This window comes from Rhinolophus hipposideros (assembly GCF_964194185.1).
Source record: "Rhinolophus hipposideros genome assembly, chromosome: 8".
In the NCBI taxonomy this organism is placed as follows: Eukaryota; Metazoa; Chordata; class Mammalia; order Chiroptera; family Rhinolophidae; genus Rhinolophus; species Rhinolophus hipposideros.
This window is the reverse complement of record NC_138054.1, coordinates 40,965,265-40,991,176: the sequence shown is the minus strand read 5'-3', so window position 1 is coordinate 40,991,176 and position 25,912 is coordinate 40,965,265. Positions and strand designations below refer to the sequence as shown.

General features: G+C 35.0%; 1 protein-coding gene across 9 annotated transcripts in view; it reads left to right on the top strand.

Moving 5' to 3' along the window:
• Positions 1 to 25,912, top strand: part of LOC308501229 (serine/threonine-protein kinase TNNI3K) — a 315,419-nt gene that overhangs the window by 66,546 nt on the left and 222,961 nt on the right. For all 9 annotated transcript variants that reach the window (XR_013993853.1, XM_081057235.1, XM_081057232.1 and 6 more), the window contains 2 exons: positions 15,980 to 16,078; positions 20,261 to 20,399. Coding sequence is in view for 8 of the 9 variants with exons in the window: in XM_081057235.1 (XP_080913361.1) it covers positions 15,980 to 16,078; positions 20,261 to 20,399 (238 nt within the window). In the remaining variant the exon portion in view is untranslated. The remainder of the gene's footprint in view (positions 1 to 15,979; positions 16,079 to 20,260; positions 20,400 to 25,912) is intronic.

Here is a 25,912-nt window from a genome sequence, read left to right as displayed (position 1 = left end):
AAAGTCTCACTTTCTTTGTCATTTATTTCTATTTTATTTATTGTTATATCATTTATTTCAGCTGCTATTTTGGGACCGAAACAATTATGGTTCCATAATTGTTTCTTCTTTGTCAGAATTTTTATATTATTAGTCTGCTTAAAGAATGACCTAGTCAATTTGCTTTGTATCTGAACTGGCCACATAATTTGCAGGTTACAATGAAGAAAAAAATAAAGCCCCTTGTTAAAAAAAAGAAAAAAGAATAGGGATGATTTCAAGATAGCAACAGTAGAGCATTAAAATAAACATGAGACTATTTTAAATACAGGATGCTGTGGGAATGCACAGTTTGCATACCATGATGTTGGCCTTACTTTTCATAAAATTTCATAAATATTGCTGAAAATGTTCTTAGCAGGAAAATGATTGAAATCATAATTAAATTAAAGACAGAGAATGGAAAATTGTCTATATAATTGTCTCTGTTCTCCCTAATTTGATTAGAACTGGGGGCGAGGGGGGAAAGCCCCTCTAGTGAAATAATAATGATGATACTCCATGGCCTCTTAAGCTATATGTTATATTTTACTAGAGCTTAGAAAAGTTATTTGGGTCATTCATAGTTTCTATTTGAGAAACAGGTCAAAGGAAAGAAATTGAAATGTGTGTCCTATGTCTCTACCTTATTGCATGTGCAATAAGGAAAAAATCACAAGACACCTTTTACTAAACTTCCATGTTGTGACCAAAACACAAACGTATTAAAGGAAAGGAGGCACAATTTCTGGAAAGGAGGCACAATTCATTAGAAACTCTCTGTTTTATTAATGCTGCATATTCCCCATTATTTCCATACAAATTGTTCATGAAAAGAAATTAGGTTTGGTTTGGTTTTAGTAGTGAGAATTTGTTACATAGTGAAAGAGCTCATACCAGCAACTTTACAAATAAAGGTGTCTTTAGAGAAAAAAAAAGTAGTTAGAGACAGTGAAGACTCCGTTATTGGTGTCATTTAAATAATATTACTAAGCCTGGGGTTTAAAAACATATATATTAATCCCATCAAATATTTTAAAAATAGTTTTTAAAATACAAATAAGTAATATATGGACTGTGTACATAAAATTTTTCATGTGTCTCTAAGCAGGAAAAAAAAATGTATTATTGATATTTCAGTCAACCAATTAATGCCTACATTTGTATATTACAATGTTAATAAACTGGGCTGGGACTCGATTTGGTAAATACTTTAGCTTTGGTTCTATCAGTGTATTTTTGACAAATATGAGCAAGTTTTAGTTTTTTGGGTTTTTTTAAATTGGATCTGCAAGAACATAAGATAGCTTGCCCCATTATTATTGTTTTCCTAGAGGCAATTTTGCAGCTATGATTATAAATAAACTTCAATTATCAAGTCTTATTTCCCAAAAGACAAAGAAAAAAGTCCATCATTGGTTTTCCCTTGTGTGTTTCATAGTTTCTGGAAATCTGTAAACCTTAAGAGGTTGCGTTCTATGATTAGACTTTTTAAAGCTTAGTTTAACTTGACTTTCTAGTAGTTTTCTTTTGTTTCTTCACTTTTTTCTTCAAGGAAATTTAGGATGTACAAGATCTAAAAAGTGACTAGGGAAGAGCAAATTAAGTCAGTAAATGTTTGTGGAGCACTTATACAAAAGAACATAGGCTAGTTGTAGCAATTGAAAGACATATAGTATAGCTTTTTAAATGTCATCTAGGAGCTTGTAATCTGTTATCAAAAATTGGAATATAATAATATACATTCATTTTTTCTTTCACTCAATGATTCTACAATTATTTATTGAGGAACCCAATTATTTAATGGGTTCCAAGATTTGTGTTTGACACTGGTAGTTTAATGGTGAGTAACATTATATATAATTGCTAGCCTCATGGAGCTTACGGTCTGGTGGAAAAGACAGGCGATCAAACAAAACATAAAATTGCCATTGTGATAAGAGCTATGAAGGTCATCATGGTGCTATGCGTAACAGAGGGCAATTTGGTCTCCCTTTCTCTGCCCTTTTCCTCCTCAGCCTATTCTGACAGGGTAAAGTGCGCCTGTTAAAATAGATCATGTGACTCCTCTGGTCCAAAGGTTTCCCACATCATTCAGAAAGCCGAAGTACTCATGTCCTCTCTACCTGTAATTCTCACTCTTTTCTTAGTCGTTCTTTAAGTTCCTCAAGCATACCAGGCATGCTCATGCCTTTGGATGGTTCTTCTCTCTACCTAGACTTTCTTCCTTAGTAACTGAATATCTTACTTACTTACCTTCTGTGAAGGTCCTAGTTCAAATGTAATTTTCTCCATAAGTTCTTTCCAGATCATCCTATTTAAATTGAAACATCAAACCTCTGCAACTCTGTAATCTCTGCTATATATTTCTCCAGAACGGATCACTATATAACACATTCTATCATTTATTTATTTTGCTTTACTGTCTATCTCCTGTGCTAAGTTATAAGCTCAACAAAGACACAGACTCTATTATTGCTGTTTTCTCTTTGTTATCCTCAGTTCCCAGCACAAAGCCTGCCTAGCACATAGCGGACACACAGTTAATACTTGTTGAATGGATGTGTCCATAGTCCTGAATGTTGAGGGAGAATTTCTGAGAATGTGATAATTTGGCTTATAACTGAAGGACTTCAGTGGATGTTAATTAGCTGAACAGAAGAAGAAATATAATGATAGTAGCAATGGGAGTAGTAAGAATTACTTTTAGTGTTATGTCCTAAGTCATTTACGTATATTAACTCTTAATCCTTAAAACAACCCTGCAAAGTAGGTAAAATTATTATCTCCATGAAAGAGATGAGCATTTGAGACACAGAGAGAACTTTCCAGGCAGAGGTAATAGGTGAAATCTTTCTGACTATAGGAAATATTGTGAGGAGACTGAAAGAGAGTGATGGCTGGAGCTGAAAGAGTTCAGGGATATGGTGAAAAAAGAAGAACCTGGAGAAAAATGTTAGGGTTCAGGTGACCAATGGACTTATTTGTAGAATGACAACATATCCCTGATTCCTCAAGAAAGTTTTGGTTTTTGCGTGTTGGACTGGTATAATTAAGAGAAACCCCTTTTACTCTCCCTGGGTTGGATGATAAAATGAGTTAAAGAATTCTGTCTCCCTCCTAAAAGCAATGAAAAGCCATTAAGAAGGGGTAACGTGATCAGATTTCCAGTTGCTAAGAAAGCAACTCTGGTTGCAATGTTAAAAATAAACTGAACTGGAAGAATTTATGCAGGGAGATGTATTAGGAGGTAATAATCTCTATTGGTTGTGAGGGTGTGAGTAGTTTTAATAAGGATGGAGAGACAAGAACAGATTTGTAAAATATTTAGAGGGTAAATTCAAATTAATGTAAAGGGGGTGCAGAAGAAGATGATGTCAACAAAAACTCCTGTGTTTCTGTTGTCAACAACTGGATAAAGGATTTCCAGTTCATTCTAATGGGGAACAATGGAAGAATATCATGTGTGTATGTGTGTGTAGAATGGGAAGTGAAGAGTTGAAGATCAATAAATGTGAAAAATTTAAATGTTAGTTACATGATAAATTATGAGATAAGATGTCTAGTCAGTGAATAAATAGTATTCCATTATTTGGATATGCTACATACAGAGTTTAGCTATCCACCCGTTGGTGGACATTTGACTTGTTTCCAGTTTTTAATGATTACAAGTAAAGCTGCAGTGAAGATTTCTGTACAAGTGTTTGTTGGACATATGCTTTCATTCATCTTGGGCAAATATCTAAGAGTAGAATGGCTGGATCATTTTGCAGGTTTATATATGACCAGTTTTATGAAATACCATTTTCTATTCCTTTACTTTCAGTCTGTGCATGTGTTTCAATCTGAAATGAATCTTTTCTGGGCAGCATATGTGTGGGTCTTGTTTTCTTTCTATTCACTATGTTTTTTGATTGGAGCATTAAACTATTTACATTTAAAATAATTATTGATAAATACGTAGTTGTTGCCATTTTACAATTCATATTTTGGATTTTTTTTTTTTTTTTGGTCTTGAAAAAGTCCCTCTAACATTCCTTTTAATACTGATTTGGTGGTGATGAACTTCTCTAGCTGTTTCTTGACTGGGAAGCTCTTTATTTTTCCTTCAACTCTAAATGATAGCTTTGCTGGGTAATGTTGCTTGTAGATCCTTTCTTTTCATTACATGGAAAATTTCCTGCCCATCCATTCTGGTCTTCAAAGTTTCTGTTGAGAAATCAGCTGACAGTCTTATGGGAGCTCTCTTGTAGATAAGTAACTGCTTTTCTCTTGCTGCTTTTAAGATTATCGTCTTTAACTTTTTGCATTTTAATTATAATGTGACTTGGTATGGGCTTCTTTGGTTTCATCTTGTTTGGGACTCTCGGCATTTCCTGCGCTTGAGTATCCATTTCTTTTGCCAGGTTAGGGAAGATTTCCATCATTGTTTCTTCAAATAGGTTTTAAATTCCTTGCTGTCTCTCTTCTCCTTTTGGTACCACTGTGATGCCAGTGTTAGTACACTTGATATTATCCCAGAGGCCCCTTAAACTGTCCTTATTTTTTGGATTATTTTTTTTTCTGTTCTATTTGTGTGTTTTCTGCTACTTTATCTTCTAAATCACTGATTTGATCCTGTTTCATGTAATCTACTGTTGATTCCCTCCTGTATTCCTCATTTCAGTTATCGCATTCTTTATTTCTGACTGGTTCTTTATTATGATTTCTATCTCCATGTTTGTGTCCTATCTCTCTGTTGAAATTCTCCCTGAGGTCACTGAGCATCATTACAACCAGTGTTTTGAACTCTGTGTTTGGTAGATTGCTTGTCTCCATTTTGTTTAGTTCCTTTTTTTGGAGCTTTATTCTGCTCTTCTATCTGGGACATGTTTCTTTGTCTTCCCATTGTGGCTGCCTCCCTGTTTTTCTTTTTTTGTTTGTTTTGTTTTGTTTTGTTTTTTTCTATGTATTAGGTAGGCTGCTATGTCTCGCAGTCTTAGTATAGTGGTCTAATGTAATAGGTGTCCTGTGGGACCCAACTGTGCAATCTCCCTGGTCACCCAAGCTGGGTGCTTCAGGTGTGTCCCTTGTGTGGGTTGTGTGTGCCCTCCTGTTTTAGTTGAGCCTTGGTTCCTGTTTGCACATCAGTGGAAGGGATTGACCCTTGGGTTCATTGGTTGTGAGGACTGCTTGTGATTACAGAGGAGGAGTTGTGATGCAGGGGCTGACCCTATAGAGTAGGATTCACTTTAGCAGGGCTTGGTGCCTGCCCAGTGTGCCCTTTGTATGTGTCAAGCATGGAGGTGGGCAGGTTATGCTGTGGCTCAGTCTGAAGCTGGCCACTGGGTGTGACAGCCTCGGGGTATCCAGGGAAGGGACCTGCTACAGGCCAAGTTCAGCCACACTATGTGACCTGCCTGGGCCACCTGGCATGAGCTACAAAGCATTCCATAGATGGCCAACACCTGCTTAGGAATTCTCAGTCAGAGACACGGGGCACGCTAAAGCCAGACGATGATTATTTGTTTTTTGTGAACCTTTGAGAGATTATAGGAAAGTCTGCAGCATGAGCATTCAAAGCAGTCTGTTTTTATGGAAAAGCCACTGCAAGCAGCTCGGGTAGGCACAAAGGTTGGGTGGGGCCTCAGTATCACCAAGGTAGGGCTAATAGTGTCAGCAGATTGATAGAGACTCAGTTGTGGCATCTGCTTTCATCTGCACACCAGCAAGGGAGAGGGGTCAACAAAGAAACAATGTCTTCCACCAGCAACTCTGTCTGGGAAAAAGCTGCTCTTCCAGCCCTCAACCTGAATGCAGACAATTCAGTTCCTCCCCTTATGTCCCTGGTGCCTTTTAAGCTGCTGCCCCAGTGCTGCAGCTTAGAGTAAGTGAGTCCTTCAATGAGTAAGTCCATGTGTAGGCCCTTCAAGAGAAGCGAGCATCTGGGACTCCAGCCGCCCTCCGTCTCACTCAGCCACAATCTCCACTGGTTTTCACAACCAGATGTTATATGGACTTCTCTCCCCAGCACTGAAGTCCTGGGCTGGGGACCCTGATGTAGGGCTCTGACTTCTTGCTCCTCATGGGGTAGGGGAGACCTCCACAGCAAGACATCCTTCCTGATTTTTAATGGTCCCATGTTGGTGTGGAACCAGCCCTTTCAGCTTCTCTGCCCCCCACCCCCAACCAGCCTATAGGTGGCTTCTTCTTTGTGTCCTTATTTGGAGGACTTCAGTTCAGCTAGACTTCAAGTGATTCTCATTGATGGTTGTTCTGTAGTTTAGTTGAATTTTAGTATGGTCATGAGAGGAAGTAAGCACAGCATTTACCTACTCCACCATTTTAAAGGACCTCCAGTGTTCAACTATTTTAATGTAGAAGTCAGTTCTCATATGGATATTTTTAGTAATGAATTGAGAGGCACTGGTATATTAGCTAACTGTTGCTGCATAAAAAGTTGTCCTTAAAACTCTGTGACTTAAAACAACAAACATTTATTATCTTACAGTTTCTGTAAGTCAGGAATGTCAGTGTGCCTTAACTGCATCCCCTGGCTTACAGCCTCTTACAAGGTGTAAATGAGTGAGGTTATTGCTATTTCAAGAACCAAAAGGGAGAGAATTCACTGATTTCATTAAATAAAAGTTTGGATTAAAAAAAAAAAACTGTTTGAAAAACGGATCCTAAAGCAATGGTTTGGGCTATTGCAGTGTAGTATAACGTAGTAGGTAGGCGAATGGGCTCTGCAATCAACCTGCCAGAGTGTTTTGGGGTTATGTCATTTGCTAGCCATGTGATGGGATTTATAAGTCTGGGCTTGAGTCACATCTGCAGTTGTTTCTTGGCTCTTTATTTTCCTGAAGCCAAAATTACTTGGGCAGAATTGACGCTATGCTTCTTTTTATTTTTATTGCAGTCTTCTATTATTAACCATCCTGTATTCATCTTAGTTTAACATAACCAATGTAATGGTTAATGCATTTACTACCATTATGCCTACTATTTTCTGTCCTGATAATAGCTCTGTGATAAGACTTAATTTTAATAAACTCCTTCTCTAGAAAGAAAGTTATCTATAATTGATTTCTATACTCATGAATACTTAGTGTTTCATAATCAGTTAAAACATTTTTACAACTGTGGATTTACTAATTTCATTGTGTCACTTATTCTAAGTTTTTGCAGACCAACATTTTCAATTATATTGTTAAATAAAGAACCTATAGGATACAATTTATTACCTACATCTGCTGTTCCAAAATGGATTAAGGTAGTATTTTTGCAGTTTATCAGTGAGTTTTCTGGCTTAATCAATTTGAAAATTCAAAAAAGGGAGCACTAAATATTCCATGTATGTGCTTGTAATAGGGCTAGCCCTAAAATCTAAGACTTAACTGTTGATGTTAGAGACTTAATGTTTTCGTTTTTAAAGTCCAGCTGCTGAAAATTTACTGACCATTGATATAATATTTAGGAGGATTCTTATTATTTGTCTTTTCGAACAGACAAAATCTGTATGCATTCCTTCTTATGTTCTATAAGTTGATACCAATTCACTTGCATAATTAGAAGTTGATTTTTCAAGTAGAGGCAAATCACTTGTTTTCAAAATGTTTTGGCAGAAGTACTTCTTTTAAGGAAATGGAGGAACAGGTTACTTGGGCTGGAGAACAAAAATTATGAGAAAGTTGGTTGTCAGTTTGTACTTGTTCGTCCTCGTGACTATGATATCCAGGTCATATACAGTGTGGGGAGGAGCATCACTGACAGGGACCCTAACTTGTGCTCCAATTTTCAAATCTCTTCAACTGTCATCTAGTGAAAAAAGGTGGGCCTTTGGCAAGCTATATAAATAAATCTCATAAGAAAAAAAAATGTGGCTTTTGAAATGCATAGAACATGATATATTTATAACATAGTGAACATTGAAAGCCTGTTTCCTCAGCCAGCGATTTAAAAATAAGACCCTCACATAAGGAACTACTGCCCTCCCTGAACTCCCCCCCCCAAAAAAAAGTGTATATAAGGAAAAAGTAGCACAACAAGGTAATGATGAGTTGGAAGGCTCAGAAAATTTTTTCCTACTTGTCTTAAAAAGGTCTCTTTCATGGGCTTAATAGGCATTCTTCTGCTCTCTTTTTCCTTCTTGGATGACTCTTCTCTTTCCTTTGCTGGCTCCTTTACTTCCCACTTTTTAGCCATGAATATCCCACAGATATCTCCTCATACCTTACGAAAGTGATGCTATCTCCTGTCTTCAGTTATTACCTCTATAAAGTGATACCACTTGTATCTCCAGCCTTGACCTCACTGCTTCCCTCTCATCACTCTTCTTCATCCATTGGCTTTCTACTTATATTCTTATAATTTCCTGAGAAGTGATAAATGTATTTCATCAATGGAATTCTTTTATTGTATGTACATAAGTTGATATATCTTTAGGTTTTATTTCTACAAGTTAAGAATATGGACCTTCCCTTTAATTTCTTTGATAATACCATCTTATAGAATCACTTTCTGAGAAATTTTAAGACCACATTTAATTTTAACCTGAGATAATAAGAGTAAGATCACATAAGGGAACCTCATTTCTGTGACAGCCTGAAGAAACTATTTTCCAATAGGTTTTTATACTCAAATATTTAATTAGAGCTATGTTAGATTGTTTAAAAAATGTCAGTACAAAAATATTCAGCCAATATTATAAGTGAAAAATTCTGTAACTACGTGGTAGAGAGTTCTCACCTAACATTTGTAATGGGTGTCATATAAAGTGATTTTATATGTATATATATATATATGTGTGTGTGTGTGATTATATGTATATGTATACATATAATTATTAGATTATATATTATATGTATATTTATATATGTATATATATATGTGATTTTATATATGCATATATATATATATATATATATATATATATGCCACAAAATGTATACAAGTGGACACTTTGGTCAATGTTGCTCAAATAGTAGTTCACCGTAATCAGAAGTGTTTGAACACTGATGGTAACCACTTTTAGCATGTCTTGTAATTGCAGACGTCAAATGTGACTTGTATTCATCTTTTGTTATTGGTATATATTGAGTATTACAATTTTAATACAGTATTTTCCTTTCTTAAAATTTGTATACATTTTTGGCACCCTCTGTATATGTGTATGTATATATATATATATATATATATATATATATATATATATATATATATATTTAAAAATAGAAAAATCTACAGAAAATAAAGCATAAAGTCAAACAAATCCTTTTTAAATCTAAAGTAAATGCTACCATCTAAAATGCTTTCTAAGTGATATAAGGCTTCAATACAAATGGGTAAGCAATTACTGGTATTTTTAATTGGCACAGCTTTTGATAGTTGTTTGAAAACTTGAGAATTATGTTCACATCTTGATTGAGGGATTGGTGTCAATTGAAACAGCCTGTGGTGTTGGATAAGAACACAGTGAAGCACCAAGGGGAATTGGAAGAAACTTGCTATTGCAAGTGATTAATCTGAGAGACAGAAACTGTAGGTGATATTCCTACTTCCTAAATTCGTGAAGTAGACAAGTTTTATTTTCATGCTCATCCTCTATTATAGGCTTCTTCTTTTATAGTCTCATTTGTTGATGTATGATCATCTCTCCTCATTCTCTGTCCTCCCATATGCTGAGTCACGTGCTTTTACCATCTTAATATCTCTAAAATCCATCCTCCATCTCCAGGCCACTACTACTACCTCAGCTCCTTTTATCCTTATCTCACCTCTTGTAACTTACTGCATCGCCCTGCTTCCAGCTTTGCTCCATCTACAAGCATTTTCCATATTATTCCTAGAAGGATCTCTTTAAGATGCTAATCAGAACATACTTTGCTCCTGCTTAAAATCTCTTGGTGAGTCCCTTTAAGCTAAAATTTTAGGAAGAATCCTAAACTTCCCATCATACTATCTAAGAATCTTCAAGATCCCTAACACACAATTTCTAGTTAGAAGAAGTTTTAACTTCATTTTTTATTTCAGTCGACTGTGAACAATTTCATAGTCAGGATCATTCTTACTCATAATGTTGCCTATATAGCCATCCTTAAAATCCTTGATGAAAGGTAACATCAACCAAAAGCTGTTCTCTACAGGACTGTCTGAGAAGGCAAGGAATTTGCTCGTTGCCCCCCAATAATAACACACATGAGAAGAAAAACAGCATAGAATAATGTGGTGCTTTGGACTTCCATAGACCTGAATTTAAACTTTGATGCTTTTCCTTAAAGCTGAATAATTTGGAACTTCATTGTTCTTACTTTTCAAATGGAGCTGTTAGTAACAATTCCATAAGATTGTTGTGAGCATTAAATGAGATAGATATTCTCACTATTTCATATAGATATTCTCATAGCACACATTTAAGAAATATTTTTTCCCTTTGTCTTCAAATGCCTCATTCACATTAACAAGAATCAGAGGGCAAGTGATGAAGATGAGATTAATGCAGGGGACTATATCAACCTAGGGAAACGGTGGTTGGGAAATAGAGTGGAAAGGAAATACATGATACAACTATCAGTTGCCAAAGAAGGTAGGCCCTGTGTTGGAGGAAGTCTGGGAAAAACCCATACAGCTGGAGAGACAAATGTATGCGTGTGCTATAGTAGTAGTAGTAGCAGTAGTAGCCGTAGTAGCCGTAGTAGTAGTAGTAGTAGTAGTAGTAGTAGTAGTAGTAGTAAGAGTTATGGATGGAATCAACCAGGGAATGTATAGAGCAAGATACCTCATAGCTACTACTTATTGAACATTTACTGTTACGTACCAAGCACTGTGCTAAATGCTTTGAATCGAAAGGAAACACAATGTCAGGGAGGAAAAAGCAATGCTTAGATACTTAAGAGATGAACAAAGAGACAACCCTATAAAGGAATAATAAGTTGACAGAGAGGAAGGGAGCAAACTCAAAGAATATGGTATCAATCAATCTAAGAGATAATAGGCTGTTAAGGAGCAGACAAATAGTAACAAACACTGGAGAAGTATTAAAGTTAGGAAAAGACTAAAGTGTCCATTGGAAGGGCAATTAAGTCTTTGATGTCATTTCCAAGAGCAATTTTCCTGAAGTCATGAAATATGAAGCCAGGTTATAGTTATCTGAAGAGTGACTAGGAAGGGAGGAAATGAGGACAAAACATGTTGACTACTCTTAAAAGAAATTGTCTGTAAAGTTTAGGAGAGAGAGCAATAGTTTGAGGGCACACAGCTGAGTGTTAGAACTGGAAATAATTGGAATATATCAAATCTAAAACACCTTGCTTATTAATGTCGTTGGGATCATTTTGAATTCATTAGGCATAGATTTTTAAAAATATCTTACTCTAAAGATTTTCTAATATAAATTTTTCACTAAATGGAAAGAGGTACTATCCCAGTATGACCTTATGGTTCTGCTCTCTATAAGTCTCAATAATAAAGGTTAGATAAAGGCATACAGAAAAGTGTGGCTTTAAACAAACTAAAAATCCTAAGGAAATCATTGATATAATTATCAATTTGAGGAAGATTCCAAAGAAGTCATAGGAAATGGGTTATCACTTAAAACAAAGTAAAAATATAATTTCAAAGTATAGATATTTATTTAAGGTTTGCTAGGTATAAGACACTATATTTAATTTTGGCAATTTCAACTGAGATTGATTGCCATTTTATTTCATCTAGAATTTACCTTATTCTATTTCTCTTCCACAGGACATTCTTGATGTGGTCATTTTTTTCTTCTTCATCACTTCTAATGCCTTTCATAAGATGAAGTATACAGGGAGAGCTAAATGGAACCAAGACAAATAAGCTAAAGTCATATTATAGGAGAAACATTCAGCAAACAAGAACAATGAGGGTCTTTGCTCTCACAGGCATTTCTTTCAGCATCTCTGGAATTTTAAAGAATAACTTCTCACTATTTTAGTCAGAAGAATTAAATTGCAGTGCCTCAGGTGAAAAAATCTTTTTACCTGGAGTCAAAACTTCTCATACTTTATTGAGACAAGTTTAGAACATGAAAAAAAAAGTTTAAAATTTTATACAATAATATTTTATCCACAGTTATAATTAATGGAAAACTAAGCTGTGAGGACAAGTAGTATAAGCATTCAGAGAAAGAAATGATCAATACAGTAAGATATTTACAGAATGTTCTCATGGAGAACATGGGAACTGAGCTTGGCCTTGAAACTGGGTATGTGGCTGACATAGAAAGGAGGAAACAGAAATTCTTGGCTTTATGACCACGTGATCTTCAATTTTGTCATCTATAGAATGGGGAAAATATTAACAGTACCTACCTCGTAGGGTTGCTGCTATGATGAAATATTAATTTAAAGTGTTTGGCAAATGCTTACTGTCACTGTGTTTGGTGCTAGTGACAATAACCATAAAATAACTCACAAAGGCCTTTACAATAGTTCTCTGGAAAAAAGGTATCGTTCATAAAGGAGTCTTCCTAGGAAAAAAGTGCAAAATGTGCAACAAATTTTAAATTACACCCTAGAAATTGAAGAGACTCCACTTAGATCTTCTTGAGAGTCAACTTGTAAATAAAACTATCTGTAAGGAATAATTTGTATAGTAATTCCTCTACTATCAAAATAAAGAGCTCTGATCCATTTTCTGTGCTCATAAAATAAGCACTTAACGGGAGGTACTTTATGATGCTTATCTTCCCATCAGTAAAATATACCAATATACCAAGTTAATAACTATATTTGAATCTTGTTTCTTATTAATAGAAATACTGATACTGATATATATATATATATATACCAGTTATACAAATCTAAGTATGATACTTAGATATGGTACTTAAGTTCATTTCCTTAAAAAGTTTAAAGATTAAGATAGCCTTTGTGTGATAAGAATTGTTTCTGGTTTACAATTTCACTATTTGTTATTGTTATTGAGGGGAAAAAAATGAAAACTATGTATTTTCTTAAAAATTTTTAAGGCAACAAAATTTTATGCCCTGCAAAAGTCTTAATGAAATAATATGTGTAAAATTCCAATCACAGTTCCTGGCACTGGAGGTTTGCTCAAGGTTAATTTGAAATAAGTGATCAATAAATGTTTGTACAATTGTATTATTTAAATTTCTGTCATATACTTAGGTCCTACTTGTTAATGATTAAATTCTGATAGTAGATATATATTCCTTTTTTTACTAAAAATTTAGTTCAATTCAATAATTATTTGGATAACTACCATATACTTAGCATAATGGTGAGTAAAATAGACTCAGTCTCTGATTTCATGGGGCTTCATATAGTAGAAAGAATGTGAAGTTGATTTATCAACATTTGCAGGTTCCGGAGTAGGAGAAAGCATGAATAAAATGGTTTAATACATACATTTTCCAACCTAACTGTTAATACATTTGTCTTAGCTATATGATATCCATATTTGTACATCACAATATATTATATTCCCATAATATTGCTGGGAGATGCTGTCACCATAGTGACTCCAAAAATAATAAAAATCAATAAATGCATTCTATTCATACAAATAACATGAAATTATTAAGATAATTCCAATATGCATTACTCTTAATGGTCAAATATTTCCTTGAATTTTAAAACAAACTAAATAAAGACTACAGTTCAATAATGACTGTACAGTTTCATTAAAACTTACATTTTGACAGTTTCTCAGAAAGCCAACGCTTCATAATTAATGAATGTTCAGCCAAAGAGTGACCTTCTGAATGACTGGATAAGTGCAAACTTATGAAGAAAAAAAATTGCTTTGTACTATTTATTGAAGCCTAAGAGCTGTTATCTTTTAGAATGTGAGTAAGTTCTGGAACCATGCCTAAAAAAGTGATTCTGTATGTTAACATTTGAGAGTCTTTTTTACAATAAAAATTCATACTGTCTATTTTATGCTATATTTAAAATAAGAGAAGTTGTAAAAAGCTTCATTTACCTTGATGATTAGTGACCTCTTTTAAAGGTCCCTAAGATTGAACTTTCAGGCATGTGAAGTATAAGATACCAACCACTTGTTATAAATGGCTCTGGCATTCATTTTCAAGCTGAATCTACAAAGCTTCTAACTAACAGAAAGCTCCCTCTTATCTGAGATTGAGTCAGTTAGTTCGTTTACTTAAAGGTTAGTGTTAATGAGATCAAGGTCACAGGAGGGGCTAGATGGAAAGAAACTTTGAAGTCAAACTGACCTAGATATGAATTCCAGCTCTGACCCTTACTAGCTATATGACCTCATAAGTTACCTAGCCTTCCCAAGGTTCAGTTTCTTCACCTTTAAGATGAGAGAGTACTGTCTATCTTCCTGTGTTTGGGGGTGGAACAATTACCATGTATGCACTTCGATCAGGGCCTGACACATAATACACCCTCAATAAATGTTAATTGGGGTCTTAATTATTTTTATTAGGAAAACAACTCACTGTACACATTGTGTACTCTATTAATCGTTAGTCAGCAATATCCAAATATCAGCAAAAACATTGTTCTGGAAATGTACAGAAATATATACACCTGCTTATATTTTGAGACCCACCAGACATTTTAGATGTTCCAACAAGAATTCATTATCCCTTTGTATGAAAATTATAATCAGTTCTAATACCAATGCATGGATTGAATAATCTATGAGAATAATCATGTAAAATAACATTTTTAGTTCATGCATGCTCAATAAATTGTGTTTGATGCAGGAATGAATGGGTGATTAATGAATGAACTATTTAAAACTATGGAACACTCAGAAACACAGCTTGAAGCAAGAAACTAAAGATTTACTTCCTTGCTCCATGACTTTGAGAAATTTCCTAATTCTTCCAGTTCTCAATTTCTTCCTTTTTTTTAAACATAGGGTTTTGATATGTGATGCTCATGGTCCTTCTCCAGTTCTGAGGGGCTGGGATTCAAATAGGCACGGAAACTTCACTTAGGAGACAACTTGTTTGTAGGAACAGAAGAGATGTTTGAATATAAGTCCCTTGAGCTCTTAGGTCCCATCTTCCTGTTTTATCCTCTCAGTCTAACAGACTTTAGAAAAATTTTCCAAGTGTATATTATTTGACCAACTGAAGATTAAACAGTGTATTAGGAAAGTCGACAATGAAAATGAACATATCTTAAGGAGATTATTCCACTCAGTTTTCCAGAGAAGACAGATTTAGAGATGGGTCTTTAGAAATAGAAGAAACCTGGAGGGTCAGCAGGTTTGTTGGCAATCTGTAGCTTTCTATGAAGACAGCTGGCCAGTAGCTTCTGCTAGTGTTTTTCACCTGCTCATTTGTTCATTCATTCATTCATTCACTAATACATTCATTCAACAAATGCCTGTGGAATGATTACTATTTGCTTGGCCACATGCTAGGGTAGGATTTTAAAGAGGGATCTGATATACATTGTCTGCTTAAAGAATTTGCTCTTTAGTAGGGGCAATGAGGCATGTATATACAATTTTTAAATGTTCTAAATGGCAAGAAATAAAGTTGTATGAGATGTGAGAGCAGAGAAGACAATTTCAATAAGTCAGTTGGCAATGAAGGGAGGGAAATCAAAGAAATTTTGAAGTAGGTGGCATTTAGCTTGAGTTTAAGTGTCCATAGATTGGGCAGAGAAGAATTCCTGGCTGAGAAAATAATGTGAACAAAGACTCAAAGGAGCAGGAAACTGAATGCAGTTTAACTATACAATTGGGTTTATTGTATAACGAGTAATGGGAAATAACATTAAAAAGGATACCATCAGATTGAGACTACTTTAAATGTTATTATGGCAAGGGGCTTGGACTTTATTTTTTAGGCAAAAACAAGCCATTGGAGGTTTTGGAGAAGAGCGATAGAAGGCAATTGTGTTTCAGGATGGTGATTCCTGAAGAAGGCTCATGTTTGGTGGTTGTACAATGAATTTCAATGGGCAGGTGCCCCAAATAGGGATCCTGAGCTCTCTTTCTTTTCCAGGCTGCTGATGTACTGCTGCAGCACGGAGCTAATGTCAATGTTCAAGATGCAGTTTTTTTCACCCCCCTACATATTGCAGCCTACTACGGGCATGAACAGGTAAGCCTGGCAGTAGGATTTCCGAAAGCTGGGAGACCACTAAAGTGTTCCAGGCTGTTGTTGAACTGCCCTAGCTTCAAAGAAAGGATACGTAAGATACCCTTTGAATTCTTTTTGCCATATTCTTGTCAGTTCCACCCTTGAGGAGATTGTAGGTCTATAAAGACATCACAGTTGCTGAGTTATTCATTTTTAGTGACTGTTTTAGTACACAAGGGAGGCAACAGAGCACACTGGTAGGTGTACAGCCACAGGAATCACTCAGCCTGAGATTGGAAAATCCCTAGCTTTATGAACATGTAATCTTCAGTTTTGTCTTCTGTAGAATGGAGAGAATATCAATAGTACCTACCTCACAGGGTTGTAGCTATGGTGAGAGGTTAATTTAAATTGTTTGGCAAATGCTTACTGTCACTGTGTCGGGTGCTAGTGACAATAACCAAAAAACAAATCACAAAGGCCTTTCCAACAGTTCTCCGAGAAAAGGTATCTTTCAGAAACTGGGTCTCCTCTTTTCTACTGGCTTGGGATGTGTTCAGCTAAAAAATGTCGCCTGAAATATGTTCATGTTCTAATTTCCAAAACCTATGAATATTACCTTCAAAGGGACTTTTCAGATGTGATCAAGTTAAGGACCTTGAGATGGGAAGATTATCCTAGATCATCCGCAGGGACCTGATGTAATCACAAGGGTCCTTGTAATAGAAAGCAGGAATTGGAGTGAGTAATAGGAGATATAACAATGGAAGCAAGATGTTCAAGTGATCCAAGAAGGGGCTAAAAGCTAAGGAAATCAGGCAGTCGAAGCTGATAAAGCAAAGAAATGAAAGCCTCCAGAGGGGATACAACCTACTGACACCTTGATTTTAGACTTCTGACCTCTAGAACTACAAGGGAATAGATCTGTTGTTTTAATCCAGTTAGTTTTGGGTAATTTACTACAGTGGCAATGGGAAACTAATACATGGAATAACATAGATAAACGAAAAAGCCATCACTAAATGTGCTTTAATTATATAATTTGCTTTAAATACATAATTATATAACAGGTACATATTCATAAAATTTGACATTCTATGATACAGTGATAATATGTGTAGAATGCTTTAAAGTTTACAATGTACTTTTATTAAGTAAATATTTTCATTTAACCTTTATGACAACCTAATGAACTTAAGATATGAATGAGTTCATACTACAGAACAGGCACTGTGTTAAGATATAACCTTTATGTGGATTTTTTTTTTTTTTTAATTTACCACAACCCTGAAATTAGCTGTCACTGGCCCTTTCTAATGAATGATACAGATGGAGCTCACTCCGGTCAGGTAGCATGCCAGAGTCACGCAGCTAATAATAGACCTGGAATATGTAGTCAGGTCTGTCTAATCCCCAAGTCCATATTCATTCTGTTGTACCAAAGAGCCTCTTCTTATTATCCCTCTTCTATCAGTGAACCAAATCTTAAAGTCCAGGCAATTTGCCTGAGTGGAGCTAGAACTCAAGGACAGACGCTCTAACTGCAGACAGAGCCCATTGATTTTCAACCTTAACATACCAAAAGACAAAATGTGTACATGCTGCTTTCAAACACCATCCTTTAGCTATACTCAAGGAACTAAACAGAACCAAATAAAACAGAATTACAAACGTAACTGGAAAACCAAAACTTACCATCCTTTCGACATCCCATTTGCACTCATTCTCATTTTAAATCCCTAGATCTCTAGGCTTACTCAATTATAAAGTAGAATTACATCTTTTTACCTTTGTAGAGGTCATGCCATTGTACTGCCTGACAATCCCAAGTTAATAATCAGACTTACTTATGTCTCTGTGCTGTTCTAGTTATTGTGCCTTTATTTCTTTTCTAGCTGGCATATGCTTGGACACTCTCAGACCTGTGAAGTGTAACCTATAGCTAGGGAAGATTGCTCATTTCACTGGTGTGCTGCTCAGAGTACACTGGAGTGCACTGGAGAGCTGGGCACTGAAAATGCTTTTGAAAGTACAGGGTCCAAAAGCCCAGGTGATGAAAATATCCCACACTTTTCTGATACAGGCACAGAGAGGATATTACACAACGCACGTTATCTGTAGAGTCATTTTCTTTGGTGATTAACCTCATCACCCAGCAGAAACATAAAGAGCGTCTTGCATATTGGGTAGAGAGCTAAATGTGTTTACTTCCCCTGAATATATAGTCACACTCTTATGAAATTATGCTAAAATGTGGATGGCCCTTTTATGATAAGGGACTTGCTTTCTATATGAGAAGACAGCACATAAGTAATTTATGGATGCTATTGTCATTTGCTAAAATATGCTGACAGGAGAATGGTACATTCAATATATAAATGTGCCTAATGTGCCATGTTCCTTGCCATTTGTTTATTTACTTATTTTTAAGTGGAAGAGTAGATGTTTTGCACCAAGAGCAATATTTCCTAGGTATATAATAATACTGCTTAATAGACAATCGATTTGAAAATAGTTTAAATCTGTCCATTATAAAGTCACATAATCAGAATTTATGGAGTCCATGTAAGTGGAAATATGTGCTTAGGAGTGCAAGGTTCTTGAGACTAAATTTCTGCTGTTCTAAATTCTCTTAAATTAAATGTTGGTCTGCCCATTAGCCAACAAAGGGATAAAATACACTTGTTCCACATTGGTGCTACTACTTCTGCCAAGACTTACTGAGTAATACATACTTTTCTAAGTGCTTTATGTGTAATAACTTATTTAACCCTCACAACAACTCTGTAAGATAGCACTATTATTACTCCTATCTTAGCAATGAAGAAACTGAAGTTTCAAAAGTTCAAATAATTTATTTAAGGTGACATAGCTAATAAATAGAAGTCTGATTTTAGAACTTTTGTTGCTTGTCCATCACCCTCAATAGGAAGCCTCCCCGTCCATCCAGCTAATTTTATGCCTAGAGTTTCTGTCAAATATGTACCATATTCTTGAGAGGTTTCTACCCAAAACATGGTTATTTCATGCCACATAGAAAGTCAAAGTAGTTTTGGAGCTTTAATTCACTTTTTAAAATTATTTGTATTAGTTCACGTGTACAAAACAATGTAATAGTTAGACATTTACACCCTTCACAAAGTGATAGCCCTCTCCCCCAATCTACTACACTTCTGACATTGTATATAACTTACAATTCCATTGACTCTGTTCCCTATCCTGTACTCCACTTCTTGTGACCATATGTGTGTCCATATATATATATATATATATATATATATATATATATATATATATATATATATGATTAAATATATTTAAATATATGTATTTGTGGTTTATATATATAAAATCATAGTCGACCTTCAATATTATTCAGCTTCAGGTACACAGTGCAGTGGTCAGGCATCTACATAGTCCGTGAAGTGGTCTCCCTAATAATCAATAACGTAAAGATTTTGTAGGGTGTCAGATGGACACTTGTCTTTAATTCACTTCTATGCTGACACCTCAGTGGTCAGGACAACTGAGAGGTCTTTCCATAACTTATGTTAATGCACAGATGCAGCTTAACTTACCTCTTGGGATCACTGTGATAATTTCTGAAATGTCAGATTTAGGGAAATTATTTGGAAGGTCCTTAAGTGAATATGCAAATTATTTAAAGGAATACCATAAATTTTCTGAAACATCCCTGGAAGATTCCTAAGCTGTTCAATACTTCACCTCTCTCTGTCCCTTTGGAAGTGAATCTCAGCTATTTGGAGCAGATGCTAAGGGCTAGTACAGCTATCTCCCATTTACCAAAAAAAATCCAGAAATGAACCCAGTAGCAGCGTCTGAACCCGGAGTCCGAACCCAGAGTCCAGTAGCAAGATGACCATCAGTGACCTATGAATGGAGCTGCTGTGAAAATCAAAAATTTAGTAAACACTGCTGGCTCTAGTCAGAAGACTCTGGAAAAGATTGTACAAACTTTATGTACAATGAAGACCTACCCCTGAAATTGCCATAGTTTTGAACTTCTTGTTAGGTGATATAATAATAAATTCCTTGTTCTTTAGGTCAGTTAAGATTTTCTGTTATTTTCATGTAAAAAAAGCTTAAGAGAAGGCTTTAACAATATGTCTTCTTTCATATTACTGAAAAGTTTGCATTGTTTTTTGACTTTTGATACTAATTTCAAATGAATGGGTCCTTTAGGTAACCCGCCTCCTTTTGAAATTTGGTGCTGATGTAAATGTAAGTGGTGAAGTTGGAGATAGGCCCCTCCACCTAGCATCTGCAAAAGGATTCTTTAATATTGTAAAACTCTTGATGGAAGAAGGCAGCAAAGCAGATGGTAAGATATGTTTAGAAAACCTTTACTATATTTTACTTTATGTATACTTTTTACTTATACTTTCTTTTTTTACTAGAGAATAATCATGTATTTGAATAAATTCCATACATATATATATATATATATATATATATATATATATATATATATATATATATATATATATATATTACATAAATGAATAGATTACTGGATCAAACAGTATGCATGCATTTTACTTTCTAGGCATTGTCAGACAGTTTTTCAAAGTGTCTATACCTTTTTTCACTCCCACAGCAATATATGAGAGTAGTTCCAGTTATTCCCCCTACTCTCCCCAATATTTTATATTACTATTATTTTTAATGGAAATAGAGTTGAAATGTGAAATAGTTGGGGAAAAGAGCTTTAGAATACATAGATTTTAGATGGAGTTAACAGAATAGAATTTTCCGCAACTTTTTTATATTTTAAATTATAAAATTAATTTTGGAAAATTGATTAAAAGTAAAGTATTGAAAAAAGTTCTTTCTCTTTCTTTTTCTCTTCCTCACAAACTTCATTTTGACACAGATTCACTCCGAGTTACATCTTGTCATTAAATTCTCTGAGGCATATCCAACATTCTTTCATTGACCCCCCTAGAGACCTAATTAAAAGCCCAGCTGTAAGAGCTGCTGGCCTTTGCAGCAGAAATGATGCACATTTCCAAAAGGACAAGGTTGTCAAAGCTCTAGAACTGCCATTTCCTTGGTCCAAAATTGAAACTGATATTCAGTTAATAAAGGTAATCAATGTTTTCATTTACTCATAAGGAAAATACAAAGGCTCTCAGAGACAACTATGACTAGAAGTTAATGCAATTTCCAGTTTCCATGTTGGAAACAGGGCCATTTTATTTCACAAACTTTGAGCAACATAATTTGTATCATTTTCTGTGAGCCAATGTGCAGTAACTGGGGTATCTTCTCTATAGCATTATCATAACCTGTGTTATTGTTGTCAGGACACAAGGAATGTAGTTCCTTGGACCTTGTTTAAATAGTCTTTTTAATTCTGTTAGTTTAGAATGGGCAGAGGTACATCTCTGTGATCAATGAACACATAATTGTGTTTTTGAAACTGCCTCGCTCTTCCAAGGAGTCAGGAACTGCTTGCTTTTTTCCTTTTATTACCGATGTCAATCCCAGCTTTTTATTCCTCTTCACAACTCCAAAGCTCAGTGGTGTCAAAATGAATGTCATTTATGATCAGCATGTCTCCAGGATCAAAGGACTCTTCCACAAAAGCACTGAAAAGTGCACTGTACCTGTATTCCCCCTACATACCCAGCATCATATGATATAATTTTTACAATTTCTTTCAAACTGACACAAGCACTACATAGGCCTCCCACTACTCAATCATTTTAAAAAAGCAAGAGAGCATGACTCAGATTTTAAAGTTTTTTTTTTCTTCTAATACACACTTGATATTTTAGTATCTTTTGCACTTCAACCGATTACAAAGAATAAGCCAGAAGATCTGTTGTTTTAATGGACACTGCACACAATTTATTATCAGCTAGTTCACATATTTTAAAATGTAGCTAAGCCTCAAGATGATTTATTTTAGATCTGAATCTTGCTTGTGGTAAATGGACATAGGAGGGAGAGTAAATGAATGACCCGAAAAGGAGTACTATTTGAAATCTGGCATTTATAGTATGTTTCCATGGTAATAGAATGTCACAAATGAAAATAAATTCAGGTTACAGAATTAACCAAAATGTAATTCTGAAAACAACCTCTTCAGTTCAGCATGTTTGGGAGATTGACCTATTCAGTCATGTACGTTTTAAGTCTCCAGTCTTCTTTCCTTGTACATCTTAGGGCCGTGATAAAGGAGAAATGTAATGCTTATTGAATGAGATTTGAAAAGGTCAAAATATTGCTGACTCCATAAGAAGAAAATGGTGATACAGTCCTTACAATATTTAAAATTCAGAATTTTTAAATTTGTTGTCACCAAAATGTTAAATGCCATAGTACTTTTAACATGGAACTGGATATTGTAGAAAATCACAAAAATTTCTAGGGCATGGCCAGTAAGAGAAAGTATTTTATTTTTTAAAATATATCTTGTCAGAATTATTACACTGATTTATTTTTTAAAATTTATTTAAGACACAATTGGGAGTTGCTTTAGAAAACTAATGGGATGTGCTGACATTTCTGAGTTAATATGTATTTTTTTTTATTTTATCTTTAAGATGAATAAAGATAAAAGCAAGTAGTAACATCTACTCACCCACCCATTCATCCAATCTTTCTTTCAAATGACATTACTGAACACATACTCTCCTCAAAGTAGAGGACTAGGCACTAAATATTTTCCTAATTATGATTTACATGTATCCCTTGGCTTGAAATCCAATTTATTTAATCTCTCAATACGATGTTAAGTTCAGCAAATAGAATATTGCTCATAAATTTCATTTTCCCTAAGATGAGATATAATAAAATGTACATTTTTTTGTCTTTGCAAATTAGTCTAAGGCAAAACTAAGTAAATCACAATGACTGAAGCATACATACAGGTATATACACATAAACTCTATGTCTGATCCACATTTTTCCCTTTGGTTGGCATTTATATCTTCTTTGATGGGAAGAAAATTTAGGCCACTGCAGGTAATTCACCAAGTAGATAATCTACTTTGAAGTTTATTGATTTAACTTAGAGGAGAATAATGTTGGGTGGGGCCAGGGATGGCCAAAGGCAAATTATGAATTAATGGAAGATTGTGCTGCATTCTGCTTTTCAATGTCCCCTCTGGACCTCAAGAACTTTTATGTGACCTCTGGATGCCCTGGACTCCCTACCGTTCTCAGGCATTGACTCACAGTATTGACTTTCCCTGGCTTCCAACAGAATGTGAACAAAGGAAAAGTTTCATGAAAAGGAAGAAAAAGAAAAAAGGAAGATAATCAAAATAACCAGAAATATTCTTCTAGAGGAAGGGTGTCTTTCCGAGTCACTCATTAATAGAAAAGATTCAAAGATTTATTTTTCAATAACAGCCTTGGGAGGAGAAGTTCAGTGATTTTGTTACAGATTTCCCTTTGGTTTAAGATCTTGCAGAAAAATAAACAAAGAATCATTATCTACAAATATAGTGCTACAAGTCCTATGTCAGTGTTCATTAAATGTTAAATAATGATTATAATAACAACAGTCGTAATAAACTACTTGCACATTTTTTTTTAAAATTAAGTATTATCTTCTCTTTCTTTCCCTTTCTATCTTCCATCATTAAAAAGAAAAAAAAATGTTTTCCCTACAGTTCCTTCGGTTCTATGGATACTTTCTAATATACCAGGGTGCCCCAAAAATCTGTACAAATGGACACTTTGGTCAGTGTTGCTCAAGCAGTAGTTTGCCATAATCAGAAGTGTCTGGACTCTGATGGTAACCACTTTGAGCACCTCTTGTAATTGCAGAAGTCAAACGTGACTTGTAGTCATCTTTTGTTATTAATATATAATATTACAATTTTAATACAGTTTTCCTTTCTTAAAATGTGTATACATTTTTTGGCACCCTCTATGTAGATAGATAGATAGATAGATAGATAGATAGATAGATAGATAGATAGATAGATAGATAGGGAGATAGATACTAAATGAGGATTAATGCGGTTTGTTAGGGGCCATTATTTTCAATTTTGAATAAAGCACCCTGTACAGATGGACAAAGTAATGAAATAATAAAACAAATGGTTATCGGCCAGTTGATCCAGTTATTTTAGTTTTAAAAATTATGCTAGAGCAGATCCAGAATTTAGCAGTTTGGTGTTCAGTTACTAGTACTTGAGGCCTATAATTCTGGACTATTCAACTAGCTTGTAAGTTATTTGAAGCTTTAGATTCTGTGCATCTATAGCTTATTGGACTTAGCGAGTTTCTAAGAGGGAAATTAGTAAAATGGGAGAGTGGACATTTTTATTAAGTGTCTAATATTTGACAGGCATTCTGCTCGAAGCTTTCCAGTTGTGTTTTCCTTTAATCCTTTCAGCACCCCTGCAACAATAGTGTTGTTACATCCATCACTACGGGTAAGAAGTCAGTACCTCCAACACAGTGCCTGGTGCATAGTGATCATTTAATACTAGTTGAGAACTGAGTATGTATCTCTCAGGTGTTCTCATTTGCAAACATTGGAAAGTCACTCTTGCTAATTTAAGCTTAAAAGGAATATATTAAAGGATACCAAACAGCGTACAGAATCTTTCCCAAGACAGGGTTGGAAAGCCAGGTTTTGAATCCTCACAGTGAAGAACTATGTCCAAAATCGCATTCCAGAACTTTTCCTATGAAGATACACTGCCATCCCTGCTAGGCGCACACACCAACACTTGTGATTCTGGCACTAGCCGAGCAGGGCACTGAGTCTATGGCCGGAATCACTGCTGCCGGAAACTGGTTGGAGCTATTCCACCACTGCTGCCTTGCCCAGATAGATTAGGCTCTGCTTTTTGACGTCATCAGCTCCCATGTCAGAGTCTGATATGAAGTGTTGATTGGAGGATCCTACAGATAAGTGTCCCAACCATGGCACTGTTGAGAGTAGAGTGAAAGGGTCACTATTAAATATTATGCTAGAGTAACGGGCCTAAACCTTCTGCTAATCCTGTTCCCTAGCTGCAAAGGAGACTAGGAAAGCATATTTTCACATTTGATAGAAGATGGTCTTGGTACTTTAGTGAGTACGTTCAGTATAGGGAATTCCCCAAATGTCAGAAGGGGTTACGAGGCGTGTAGGCCAAAGAGAAGGACAAATGCCTACTACTGAGTAAAGAACTGAATGTTAAATAGCTAAGATAACACAATTAATGAGGTCTGCCTCACTCTAAAGCTCATATATATATATATATATATATATATATATATATATATATTGTCACTACAGTATAAAAAGCATGATATATATATATATATATATATATATATATATATACCATGCTTTTTATATATATATATATATATATATATATATATATATATATATATATATATATATATATACCATGCTTTTTATACTGTAGTATGACAATTCTCAGTTAAGGGTACATTACAATCTTCTAAACAGTGTTGGAAGAATACAGAGTGCTAGGCTCCACGCTAACCTATTGGACCAAAACCTCTGGGATGGCACTCTGGCCAGGCGCTGTAGTTTTTAACATTCTCCAGAGGAAAAACATCAATTTGAAAGGAGATACTTGTAGAATTGAGGCCATGAGTACCTTTTAGGTGCTTATTAGTTTCCTGAACTATTCCACTATGCAAGATAGATTTGATTAGATGCATTCCATAGAATTTATGGGAGCTAGAAGAAAGCCTGTTTAATGTGGTCATAGGCAATAGAATATAATTATAACTTTTTAAATTGGTTGCCCTTAATTTCCTTTATTATTGTCATTAATTGGCAATTTCCAGGAGTCTCTCAGGCACTTAGAAAAGTCATTGACACTACACATGAGAAGTCTGAGCAGC